General features: G+C 48.2%; 1 protein-coding gene across 1 annotated transcript in view; it reads left to right on the forward strand.

Moving 5' to 3' along the window:
* Positions 1-13,551, forward strand: part of LOC105472659 (SIM bHLH transcription factor 2) — a 49,643-nt gene that overhangs the window by 16,535 nt on the left and 19,557 nt on the right. Inside the window, exons 4-6 of the mRNA XM_011726114.3 lie at positions 4,437-4,545; positions 7,956-8,041; positions 11,359-11,558. Coding sequence (XP_011724416.1) covers positions 4,437-4,545; positions 7,956-8,041; positions 11,359-11,558 — 395 coding nt within the window. The remainder of the gene's footprint in view (positions 1-4,436; positions 4,546-7,955; positions 8,042-11,358; positions 11,559-13,551) is intronic.

Raw genomic sequence — 13,551 nt, forward strand, 5'->3', positions numbered from 1 at the left:
ATTTTTGCACCTTTTAGATTATTTTTTAAAAGTCAGGCAAATGTATCAAGCATGAGACCTTTATTAAAACGGGCTTAAATTTTGTTTTAAGTCACGAGAGAGAAAAGTGTTAATAAAATTTTACCCAGTAGTCAGAGTAACCTTTTAAACAGAATTTCTGATGAATAATGATAGTAGTAATAGCTGATACCTGCTGCTCTTCTGTGTTCCAAAAGCTTTCAGTTACCTTCAGTGACATTATCTCATTAAGTAAAGACGTCTTTCACGTTAATTCAGCCTTAAACTTTATGTTAAAAGATAATAGAGAATGGAAGCCCCTAGATCTGCTATAATTGTGTGGAAATTCGCTGCAAAGTGGTATTTTTTGTTTTGTTTTTGGTCTAACCTCTACTAAGTAACTCTCCAAATTCTCTATTTGAGGGTATAGAAATGATTCTTTATGGGTTATAAGCCCATCTCCATTCCAAGTCTTTTATTAAGCCTTACTTGAACAAGTGTTGAAATAAATCTACTTCGTATGGCAGAGCTTTTTAGTTTTTTTGGTGTGTTTGTTTCCACTTGTCAACAAGTGATTGTTGCTGACAAACTTTGGTACTAAAACAATGACAGAGACAACCATAAAATGCCAGGTGTCTCCTCAGCCCAGGGTCCAAGCGTCAGGCAATAGAGAGGCAGGCTTTAGCCTGCAATTCCCTTTGGTGGACACACTCACACACATGTCCACACACAAAACATCTAGACAAGTTTCTATCTACGCGGATGAGGTAGAGTCGGGACAGCAATCTTCTTCCATGCATGTATACTAAATGATTTAGTTCCATGTGCTTTTTTGGTTAATGCAATTATTTTACTTTTATTTAGGGAGGAGGGAAAAAAATGCCCCTTGTAGCTGCTGTATACATTTTTAAGTATCCTTGAGTTAAGTTTCCTCACTCACATTGCATACAGTTATATCGCATCTAGGTAACTAGTATGCATGTTCAGATAAATATAGGTATGTATGAAATAGCTGTTTATGAGACACATAAAAGAATGTCTTATTTGAGATTGTGGCCAGAAACAACCATAAATATATCGATGATGTGTGGAGGTACAAGACCTAATCCTTTCACTTTTGAAATGAAGACAAAAGACAACATATTATGTTTGTCGACATAACTTGAACCCTGAAACCCAAACCATTTTATTTTAAAAATGCTTAATTTACCATACTCAGCAAAACACCCGGAGTAACGTGCATTTTCAGAGTGCCAAGCGATTCTGCCCTTCCCCACAGAATATGTGCATTTAGTGCTGTATTTATCATGTGTCGTTTTCTTGGCAGGAAGAAAAGCTATTCAGCAAGACATAAAAAAGCTCTTACTGGGAAAGCTATCCATTTTGTAGTTAGCGGGGTTTTACAAATACTAAAATATCCATGGAAGGTCTGTTTTAATAAGGCTGATGTATGAGACCCAGGGAGTTTTATAGCGACAACCATAATTTTTTTTCTTTTTTTTTTTTTATGTGAAGTAGTCACATTTCTTTCAATGTTCAAAAGCACAGATAGATACGTAAATACAGGAAACACCATGTCAACCATAATTCTGAGTTAAGGTCAGGACTGTTTTATCATTCCAAAATTTGTTATTTAAAGACATTTCCGTTATTTGAAGGCTGTTTCACTTCCCAGACAGCTCTGGAGTTTTCATGTTCATTTTGTCACAGACCCGAGCCTTCAGAAAACCAAGGCTTTCATCTGCGCAACCTCACCCTTCTCATTCTTCAAACACATGTGATGAGAATGGGGACGCTGAAAACACAAGAAGCTACTCTGGGATTAAAACGCAAATCTAACCCTTAATAAGCACAGATGGAAGGTCTTTCTGCAAGGATATAAAGATGTTTCCCGAAAACACATCAGTTACTTTTTTCTAGAAAAGAACTTTGAGCAAACCAGAATTATTCTTTTTCCCTAAAAACATGGGGAAGAGAGAAATGATAGGCCAATATAACATTCCTTTATTTTGTTATTTTTTCATTTTTTAAATAAACTGTTGAAATTGTGAGTTAATATATCTTTTCTTTTCTTTTCTTTTCTTTTTTTTGAGACGGAGTCTTGCTCTGTCGCCTAGGCTGGAGTGCAGTGGCGCGATGTCGGCTCACTGCAAACTCTGCCTCCCGGGTTCAAACCATTCTCCTGCCTCAGCCTCCCGTGTAGCTGGGAGCACAGCTGCATGCCACCATGCTTGGCTAATTTTTGTATTTTTGGTACGACATGATTTTGCCATGTTGGCCAGGCTGGTCTTGAACTCCTGACCTCAGGTGATCCGCCTGTCTCGGCCTCCCAAAGTGTCAATATGTATTTTCTTAAGACAGCTCTCTTATTTTTTAGCCTCTGTCACTCTGCACCTGGACAGGCCTTCCCAGGGCATATTCATTGCCACTCTGAGGAAAAAGGAAATGGTCCTGTCCCAAATGGTTGACTTACATGTTGCCAGTTTATTTAAACTTTTTAAGGATTAACAGGAATGACTTGAAAGAAGAATGTTCAGTTTTTATTATTTTTCTTAAATGAAATCCTATAATAACTTTTCAGGGAGGCAAATGTCCATCTGGGAGATCTATTGAGAAAGTGCCAGGCTTGGGAAGTGGGTGTTAAGTAAAGGGTAGGGAGGATTCCTCTAATAGAATTCTGTCTGTTGCTCTGTTTGCATAATATTGGAAGGAAACATTCCATGAATAATGTGAAAAATAGAACTGTGAGAGCCATTTTAGGGACAAGATGACTTAGCAGGCCAGAAGTGTAATTTATTCTGAATAAGAAGGCAACTCGCTCATCTTAACAAATTGGAAGAACTGGTTCGGAGGACTGCGACAGATCACTTCACCACTCCACTACCCCTTGGTCCCAAGTTAAAGCTGATGGCCTAGATGCTAATCTGGAACGGCAGCTCCCAGGAGAACTTCTCCACTAAGCAGCTGGCTGGGTTGTCCTGTTGCGTGAGGTGGCACCGTCAGGACGGCCGCTTTGCAGATAATCATGTTGTCTGTCCTCTGATGGAGAGCCACAGGCTCCCGGCGACACCTCCAGCAAGACACTAAAAATAACAAGGGGGTGACTGCATCACGAGCCTCCTTTTGTTATCTTAAGTTACCCTCTCTCCTTAGGGCAGGGTCGAGAAGGAATTCTCCAGACCCACCCAAGATCCTTCACCACCCAAGGACGGTTTCCCAGTGCTTTCAGTTTCTTCTCAGGCTGGGCACTGGGGCTCCTCTTGGCGGTGGAGGAAGTCCTACCACTGCCCCTGGGCCTCCACTGAACAATGCTGGGGTACACCGACTCACTTTCCTTGTCAGCCACCCTCAGCACTATTGATTATAGCTCTAAAAATAGGATCCACCCACCACTGCTCAGAAGGCTGCTCTGCTAGTCATTTCTAGAACATTCTGTGCCACTGTCCATCTTAAGGTGGGTGGAGGCCCAGGTGTTGAGACTCTGTATCATATCCTCTCCTGGTACTTACGTTTGGGAGAACATTTCGAAAGGTTCTCAAGTTCGGGAATTCGGGCCTCCAGGGACCTCTGTGTAAAAATTGTAACTATGATGGGTATTTTCCCGGGGCCATCATTCCTGCAAAGTGACATGGACATGCTGTCCTCTGTGGGCTGTGTCTGGAAAGAGGTGGCGTCGGACTGTTGAGGCAGCAACCCCAGGACATAATCCCCACATAACGAGGCTCTCTGGAGCAGGCCCAGGCCCAGGCCCTCCCGCAGGTCACGCACAGCCCCAGCCACGCCCCTGGGCGGGAGCCACAGAATTAGCACAGTCATTGCGGACTGGGAGGGCCAGAGAAACATTGCTGGCAATGTGAGAGAGGCCTGGCAGCGCCTGAGGGCACAGCTCAGAGCCGACGAAGAAAGGGCCTTTGTCTGAGTTCGTATCCTCCTCGGGCGCACTGGGGCCCCCACCGTGGCTGGCTGGCCGGCCTCAGAGTGGACAAGACTCCCACAGGGAGCGCAGTGTGGACAGGACAGCTGGCCTCCTGGCTGGCCAGTCCCCTCAGATCACCAGCAAGGGAAGGACAGGTACCCTGGCCTGGGTCCGTTTCAAGCCCTCTTCTGTATGAAGGATGCTGCCCAGGCCAGCAGCGCCGCCCACCTCTGGCACCCACCTTTTCCACCCTTTGCTTTCAGGTCCTTCCTGCTAAGGGTTCTCTTGGCTCCAAGCTCAAGCCTCAGTGCCCTGGCCGTTTTAGACAGTGTGGGAGACAGTTCAGAGCTCTGAGCTCTGTTGAGAAAAGAAAACTGTTTCTGCATTTGGCAAAGGCGTGGGTTGTCAGCAGAGATCAAAGTTCTGTTCCTGGCAGGGTGCGCACCTGTGACACACCTTGCCCCTCCCCCTGCGCCAATCCCAGAGGAGTGGTGGCATTTCTGACCCTTCCCTTCCACGGCAGGTGGAGCTCACGGGCAACAGTATTTATGAATACATCCATCCTTCCGACCACGACGAGATGACCGCTGTCCTCACGGCCCACCAGCCGCTGCACCACCACCTGCTCCAAGGTATTCCATCCGGAGGAAAAAAACCAGACTAAAAGCAAGGCGATGTTCCTAAATGGAACTCAGGGCTTTGCTTCCCACATCTGCCAAGTGGCTGGGCATGACTAGGACTGCCCAGCCCAGGTCTCTCCAATACACACACAGCACCCACCATGTGGGGATTTGCATTTATACCTGTGTCTTTTAAGCCAATATTCATCACACTGCTACTGTTGGCCAGAAACTGTGTTGAGTGCTAGGCAGAAGAGGAAAGTGTTGCAAGCCTGCTCCCCTCATTTGCTGTTGGTTCAGAGTTGGGTTACAGCATCATGGGGCTAGACCAAGCTTCTCCTTAACCAAGATGCCAGGCCTAAAACTCGGGGGTTGGGGTTGGTCCATGACATTTCATGGGGAAAACTACATATGTGTTTCCTCCGGTTGAAATTTGGCATTTCCTTTGCTTCTGATTATAGATAATAAACCATCTTGGGATCACTAGTACCTGTGGTTTTGCCAACAACAGAAATCACAGATATTTTCCATATCATATTAAAGTTTTGCAGGTGTTTTTTTTTTTTTTTTTTTTTTTTTTTAGACGGAGTCTGGCTCTGTCGCCCAGGCTGGAGTGCAGTGGCCAGATCTCAGCTCACTGCAAGCTCCGCCTCCCAGGTTCACGCCATTCTCCTGCCTCAGCCTCCCGAGTAGCTGGGACTACAGGCGCCTGCCACCTTGCCCGGCTAGTTTTTTGTATTTTTTTTAGTAGAGATGGGGTTTCACCGTGTTAGCCAGGATGGTCTCGATCTCCTGACCTCGTGATCCGCCCATCTCGGCCTCCCAAAGTGCTGGGATTACAGGCTTGAGCCACCGCGCCCGGCCAAGTTTTGCAGGTTTAAACGTATTGCTTATGCCCACATGCCTACTTCAAATTTCAGGAGTTCTGAGACCTGCTACTGAATCTTCTTATTTATGTATTAATAAAGCAGCACATTTATATCCATATCACTGTGTTGAAATATTTCGATAATTATTTTCCAATACAATTGCTTTTTTGGTAATCTTATATATTTTATTTTATGTATTTAAAAATGTTACTCCAAGTAGACATCTGTAGGTTTTGTGCTGCGGCGCAAATCATTAAGAAGCACTGGTCATTACACAAATGACTCCTTAAATTTCAATTGCGATGAGTGCTAGGAAGACACAGAAGGACTTCTTCCAGGGGCCCTGGCCTTTTAACTCCCTCCAACCATCCAGTGAGGCCAACAGGCCTCTTGACAAATGGGTCTTGTGTGTGCTTTGGACTATGGTACCCAGCTTGGCCAAAATACCCCAGTGGAACAAAATGCAAAAGAAGAGGCTTTAAGGATGATGAGAATGGAGTAGTTGGCTGCAGGAAAAAAAGGAGTTGCATTCTTATTGCTGGCTTCTGGGGAGGGCAGTCATTCTTGGGCTGGGAAGAGAGAATACAAAATAGCACATGCAGTTGTAAAATCCCCTGCAGACAGTTCTGTGGCCCCAAGTTCCAGCTCCAGAGATAGTTACTGGAGTCTAATTATTCCTTACCAAGGAGAGAGCCTGGCATGTTCGTTTCTGAAATGAGATGGGACACCTAGTTGTAGCTAAGGTCTGATTCTTGGATATGTTATGTCTACATACATCAACATGAATCGTGGCTCTGAAGAGGGAATTTCTAACAAAATCAGGGCTAGGCTAGAACATCGCCCCTGAATCAAATTCTTTCACTGTGGGGTTGTTTAAAGCTGGACAAAGACAACAGGTGTCAGAGAATTGAAGAACACAGGGCTGTTGTTGTTTTTGAAAATTGCACAGTATGGTTTTTTGTTTTGTTTTTTAGAGTCAGAGTTTCATTCTTATTACCCAGGCATGGAGTGCAGTGGCCTGATCTCGGCTCACTGCAACCTCCGCCTCCCGGGTTCAAGCGATTCTCCTGCCTCAGCCTCCCAAGTGGCTGGGATTACAGGTGCCTGCCACCAGACCTGGCTAATTTTTTTGTATTTTTATTAGAGACAGGGTTTTGCCATGTTGGCCAGGCTGGTCTCGAAGCTCAGTGATCCGCCCACCTCAGCCTCCCAAAGTGCTGGGATTCACAAGCGTGAGCCACCGTGCCTGGCCTGAAAATTGCACAGTATATTAACTGTGTGGGACTGTGTTTCTCCCGCTACCCCTGGTTTCATTTTACCCTGCCTGGGTCATAACCTCCGAAAGAGGGATTATAAATGAGAGCAAATGAGTCTTGGGAATATCATGAGACCTTTCTGTGGCCTTCGAGTCTGAAGCAACACGGGCTGAAAGCGTTGAGGCCGCACCTGACTCATTTCCACAGCCAGCCGAGGGGTGCAGGGGTTGAGATCCCCAAGTGCTTGGTTTTCTCCCCAGCTGCTCCATTTTCTCCCCAGCTGCTCCCTTGCTGACTTTCTGTGTCTGAAATGACCCCCACTGTTTTATGATAAACCTGTGAGAAATGGGCTCTCCCCAGAACTTGGTAGTTAATGACTGGTTGATGTCTATTAGACCTGAGCTTTCCACCCTCCGTGCTTATCTGGAAATGGCTGGGGCAGGCAGCCATGTTAGAGGGAAGCTTTTTGCCCACAGACACCAACTGCAGGGGGAATTGTGGGTAAAATATGGCAGCCTCTCCAACTAGGGGAGGTGGGGGGTGCCCTCTGAGGTGATTCCTGAGCTTCCACAGGGCAGTGACCTCAGGGAGGGTGGAAGACCTTGCTTCCATTCCTAGTGGTAACCTCCCTTTAAAAATTCATGTATTAACCTCCACCAAAGGGCTGTTTATTTAGAGTGGGGTGACCTCACCCTCCCTCAGAGGTCCTTCTCTATTTGTGTCTCAGAGCGCTGGTGTCCCTTCCTGAAGCAGAGGGTGTTTCCTTAGGGGACACATTTGCATTGACAATAGCGAGGTCAGAGATTTGCGTGTGAGGCCTGCAAAAGCAAAGCGAGTGAGTGGGAAGGGCAGAGCCCTGGAGAGACAGAGATGATGGAGTGGTCCTTCCGGGGCTAGAAATGAGGGTGAAAGCATGGATCTGCCGAGCCCGGGTCACACGTACTTAAGTCCTGCTACCCTGAGGGAAGTTAGAGGCTTCCGGGCCTTCCCGGAGCCCACAGCTCCCAGGAGCGGGCAACTGCAGGTGGAGCTCTGCAGGGCCCATCAGGGGCCTCAGGTGTGGCCTCGTTTGGCTGCCTTCCTTTAGAGCCGAGGAAGCCACACCAGGACTGGGCTGGTGTCTCCACTGCCCCACCCGGATCTCAGCCAAGGCTGAAGATCTCTAAGCAGGGTCTGGGCACACTGAGAAGGCCTCTGGCAGCTGCATCTGGCTCTGGGAACACATTGGTGAGGTTGGAAGAAGGATGGGGGGAGCACGGAGGGGCAGCTGCCAACCTCACCTTGCTCCTGCTTGCAGAGTATGAGATAGAGAGGTCGTTCTTTCTTCGAATGAAGTGTGTCTTGGCGAAAAGGAACGCGGGCCTGACCTGCAGTGGATACAAGGTACGGGGAGTCATGGGTGCGGGGAGGAGCTGGCCGTGGGTCCTCACTGTGTGTTTTCAAGAGCTTCTGCAGAAAGGAAGGCGCGGGAACGCAAACTCGTCATCCCCACTGACATAGAACTCTCCAGGAACATGGAGCACAGTCTGTTGGAGGCACATGTGAGAGCTGGTGCTTTAGGAGGATGTTCCAGGCTGGCTGGAATTCATCGCATAAGACCTGGAATCAGCATGGCTTAGGGCAGATTTTATTAATACCTTGGCGCTTTGCATGTGGACCAGTCCCACTGGAGCTGCCGCCTCTGGAGTTTATTGAGGCCCATCCTGGGCACGGTGCAGCCGGGAGTGGTATCCAGAGCACGGACACTGCTCTTCCTCTGGGGATGCTCCACCAAGTTCCCTGCCACCTATGACGGGCGCACCACAGTAATGCTAGAGCCCTTTCCAAGGCACGAGGCAGAGCTTTCATCTGCAGCACCACATCTGGGCTGCTCCCTCAAGCATCTCAGCTGCCCTTTGGAATGAGCAGCACCAGCCAGGTTTTGTAGTCAAGGACCACAGGAGGGATGGCAGAAGGGGCTCGGTGGCGGAGCTGGGACTCTGAGCCCAGCCCATGCTCCTCCCTGGCTCCACTTCTCTGCCAGACACCACTGCTTGTTCTGGTTAATTCCAGAATGGAAGACTAGGTCGCGTCTCAGGGCACGAGAGTCAGCTGCTCCCCAGGGAAAGGTGGGTCGGGGAAGTCTGTGCTGAGTGCCCCCCGCCAACCCTTTTGTCCCTTCTCTGGGCTCCTCACCCTCCTCCCAGGCATCTTCACTGCCATCTCTCCAACCTCAGAGGACAGACATCATAACCCATCAGTATGAGCTGGAGGCTGCTAGAAACTTTCTTCCGGGAGGATTTTCTCCCTAGAAAAGGAGGGAGGAGGATGGGGTGAGAGGAAAGGGCATTTTTGTGCTTTTGTCTTCTCTTTCTGGAAGGCCCCGCCCCAGCTCCCCTCTTGGACCCCACTCTGAGCTCCTCCTTTGACCTGTATCTCACTGTGCTGTTACAGTTTGGGGGATATGTTTCTTCCTTCTTGTCCCAGATACTGAGCCTCTTTGGGCCATGGTGGGGCCCCAGGAGCCAACAGACATTCTTCAGAGGACTTGGGTCTTTTTGTTAAGGGACAGGGTCTTGCTCTGTCACCCAGGCTGGAGTGCAGTGGTGCAATCACAGCTCACTGGAGCCTCAAACTCCTGGGCTTAAATGATCCTCCCACTTCAGCCTTCTGAGTAGCTGGGGCCACAGGCGCACACCACCACACCCAGCTATTTTTTTAAATTTTTTGTGGAGATAGGGTCTTGCTGTATTTCCAGGCTGGTCTTGAGTCCCTAGCCTCAGTCAGTCCTCCTGCCTTGGCCTCCCAAAGTGTCGGGATTACAGACAGGAGCCACCACGCCTGGATGGGATTTGGGTCTTGACTTTTTTTCTGCCACTTATTAACTGTCCACTGCCCAATCTTTTTTTTTTTTTTTTTTCGAGACGGAGTCTCGCTCTGTCTCCCAGGCTGGAGTGCAGTGGCCGGATCTCAGCTCACTGCAAGCTCCGCCTCCCGGGTTCACGCCATTCTCCTGCCTCAGCCTCCCGAGTAGCTGGGACTACAGGCGCCCGCCACCGCGCCCGGCTAGTTTTTTGTATTTTTTTAGTAGAGACGGGGTTTCGCCGTGTTAGCCAGGATGGTCTCGATCTCCCGACCTCGTGATCTGCCCATCTCGGCCTCCCAAAGTGCTGGGATTACAGGCTTGAGCCACCGTGCCCGGCCCACTGCCCAATCTTAAGTGATACACAACACCATCTTGTTCTTGGTTTCCTCATTAATACAATGGGAGAATAGACTAGAAGGATTTTAAGATTTGTTTCAGCCCTAAAGACGATGAATGCATTCAGAAATCCTGCAGGAAGCGTTTTGGAACAGAGAATTTAAGGCTAAGACTCTTCACTGCTGTTGTGATGACAATGATCCTGTCAAGATTTCACAGACTGCAGCTTGAATAAATTCTTCCAGTAGTGAGGCTCGAGGCTGTACAGATGTTTCTGTTTGACACTGAAATACTGCATTTTTGTCTGTATGGCTTTTGTCTATAGCAATTAGAAGGGCTTCTATAGGGCCACTCTGGCTTACTATTATGAGGGGATAAAATCTTGAATTATAGATAAAGGAAATAAAAGTACATTAAAAATGAAGACTTCAAAAAATTGTACTGGAGCAGGGCACAGTGATTCATGCCTGTAATTCCAGTACTTTGGAAGGCTAAGGTGGGAGGATTGCTTGAGCCCAGGAGTTCAAGACCAGTCTGGGCAACATAATGAGACCTTGTCTCTACAAAAAAAAAAATTTTTTTTAATTAGCCAGGCATGGTAGCACATGCCTGTGGTCCCAGCTACTCAGGAGGCTAAGGTGGGAGGATCACTTGAGCCTGGGAGGTCAAGGCTGCAGTGAGCCTGATTGCACCACTGTACCCCAGCCTGAGCGACAGTGAGACCTTGTCTAAAAAAAAAAAAAAAATTCTACTGACAGAAGTGTGTATTTACTGGAGTGATACAGCATGTCGAGTGATACAGATGCCAAGTTCAATCCCATCAGAAGGTGGTAAGCAGCACAGTCATCAGCACAGTCACTGATGCGAGCACTGTGGAACAAATGGTTGGCCTCCCCCAGATGCCTTTGTTGTGTTACCTACTCACAGCTTGGCAGTGAGCTCATAAGGTATATCTCCATCACATATTACAGAGCCCTAATTTGTAGTTACTTACAGTACAGTCAATTGGATAAGACAACCCTTGTGATATTTTTTGTTGTCTTGTGTGTTTGTTTTGTTACCCAGGCTGGAGTGCAGTGGCACAATCTCGGCTCACTGCAACCCCCGCCTCCAGGGCTCAAGGGATCCTCCCTCCTCAGCCTCCCAAGTAGCTGGAGACTATAAGCATGCACCACCATGCCCGGATAATTTTTGTATTTTTTGTAGAGGCGGGGTTTCGCCATGTCACCAAGGCTGGTCTCGAACTCCTGGAGTCAAGCGATCCCCCGACCTCGGCCTCCCGAAGTGCGGAGATGACAAGAATGAGCCACCGCATCCAGCTATTATGTTGTTTCCTAAGAAGCACAACTCTTCACTTCTCCTAAGCAATGAACTGGTGCCTGTCAGCACATTGGGCTGCACAGCGGAGGAGAGGCTGGGCTGGGAGAATTTCAGCACGTTTGAGAAAATGAGCCAGGAGGAGTGGGCACCAGCCCAACTCTGGGCGGCCAGTGGCTGACCCTGCCCTCTCCACTCCCAGGTCATCCACTGCAGTGGCTACTTGAAGATCAGGCAGTATATGCTGGACATGTCCCTGTACGACTCCTGCTACCAGATTGTGGGGCTGGTGGCCGTGGGCCAGTCGCTGCCGCCCAGTGCCATCACTGAGATCAAGCTGTATAGTAACATGTTCATGTTCAGGGCCAGCCTCGACCTGAAGCTGATATTCCTGGATTCCAGGTGAGTTCGGCACCTGCCACCATGGCTGTGGCCTTTTGGAAGACACCGGTGGTGGAAATGGGCCCCTGAAAGCTGCCATCTTGGCCAAATCATAATGAGGAATAAGTCATAATAGGAATGTGGATTAAGCAAAACCAATTTATGAACTGAACATATGTCAGCCTTAGGACTCAAGGACTTGTTTTATTTTATTTACTTATTGATTTACTTATTTTATTTACTTATTGATTTACTTATTTTATTTACTTATTGATTTACTTATTTTATTTATTGATTATTTTATTTACTTATTGATTACTTGTTTTATTGTATTTACTTATTTGAATCACTAGAATTTTAAATGAAAACATGTGCTGTGAGCACAGGTTGGGCTTTTTTGAAGGCCGTGATGTCAGAGCTCTGCCTCCTGTGTCCAAGGAGGACGTTAGAACAAACGGAAGGTTTCCACCCTGAGTGTGTGTGAGGGGGGCCTTGGCACTCAGGCTGGTGTGAAGCCACCACAGGGCTGAGGCTGGGAGCAGAGAGGCTGCCTTCCCTGGGGCATGCCCTGCCCACCGCTCCTGGGTGCCCTGTCTACATCTGGGCTGGGAGGAGGGGATTGGATGATGTCATTTCCCCTGGCCTTGGGGAGGACCTGCTCTCCAGACCCGTGCTGGAGTGGCCTTCACTCTTCCTGAGAGCCGGCTGCAGTCCCAGGTTTTTAACTGGGTCTGCAGTTAAAGTCCAAGATTTTTAAAATTGAAGTTAATTTTAATTTTAATTAATTTGTTGTTGTTGTTGTTGTTGTTGTTGTTGAGACAGAGTCTCACTCTGTCACCCAGGCTGGAGTGCAGTGGCGTGATCTCAGCTCACTGCAAGCTCCGCCTCCCAGACTCACGCCATTCTCCTGCCTCAGCCTCCCGAGTAGCTGGGACTACAGGCGCCCACCTCCACACCGGGCTAATTTTTTGTATTTTTAGTAGAGACGGGGTTTCACCATGTTAGCCAGGATGGTCTCGATCGCCTGACCTCGTGATCCACCCGCCTCAGCCTCCCAAAGTGCTGGGATTTCAGGCGTGAACCACTGCGCCCAGCCTAAAATTGAATTGAATTTTTAAGTGACACATGCTAACTGCGTTTGGTTTTCAGGGTTTTGCGGTGTTTGTGGGGTACAGTGTGATGCTTGGACACGTATCCACGCTGTGGAACCATCAAACCCCTCCCAAGTCTTGAGGCCACGTGCTGGTTAGGCCTCTTCCGTGTTCTTATTTGTGAAATAGCAGCGCGGCCTGCCCGCTCACTGCTAGGAAAGATGAAATTAGATAACAGACTGAAGCGTTGAAAACAGGGAAGCGTCTCTTACCTGCAAGGCCACTTTAGCTCTTGGCCCGTAGGTTCCTCGGCTGTGCAGGCAGGAATAAGTCATCAGAGACCCCACTCCTGATGGGGGTGTGTGTGCGATGAGGCTTTGGCCGGGCAAAGAGAGATACATTTTGCTTTCTGTATGTCCGGAAGCCAGAATTTACTGCTTTCTTTTCTTTTTCACTTTTTAAAGTTGTGGTAAAATACACACCGTATAAAATGGATCATTTTAACCATTTATTGATGCTCTATAGAGAAAAAATGAATCTTCCTGGTTAGGGGCGAGAGATAAAGATAGGAGTCAGTTTGGCTCCTTGTCAACACCCTTCAGGACCACTCAGAGGCAGGGAAATGACAAGGGTGAGCATGTCAGGGTCACCAGCATCTTCCCAGAAACTCCAAGCAGAGAGGAAGCAGTGCTCTTTGGGGAAAGCTGCCAGCACCACTGGGGATGGCCAAGAGCGACAAATGCCATTTTCTTGCCATGCAGAGGGACTCCCTGCAGGGACAGAAGGCAGCCGAGCTGCCCCAGCTGGAGTGGACCCCTCTGCTCCCTCTTTTCTGACTTGGGAGCCACTTCTGAGAGGCAGCTGGAAGGACATCAACTGCCCAAGGTCATTATCGGAGACATCTGGGAGGACCCGACTGGTTT

The sequence above is a fragment of the Macaca nemestrina genome, chromosome 4 (genome assembly GCF_043159975.1).
Source record: "Macaca nemestrina isolate mMacNem1 chromosome 4, mMacNem.hap1, whole genome shotgun sequence".
In the NCBI taxonomy this organism is placed as follows: Eukaryota; Metazoa; Chordata; class Mammalia; order Primates; family Cercopithecidae; genus Macaca; species Macaca nemestrina.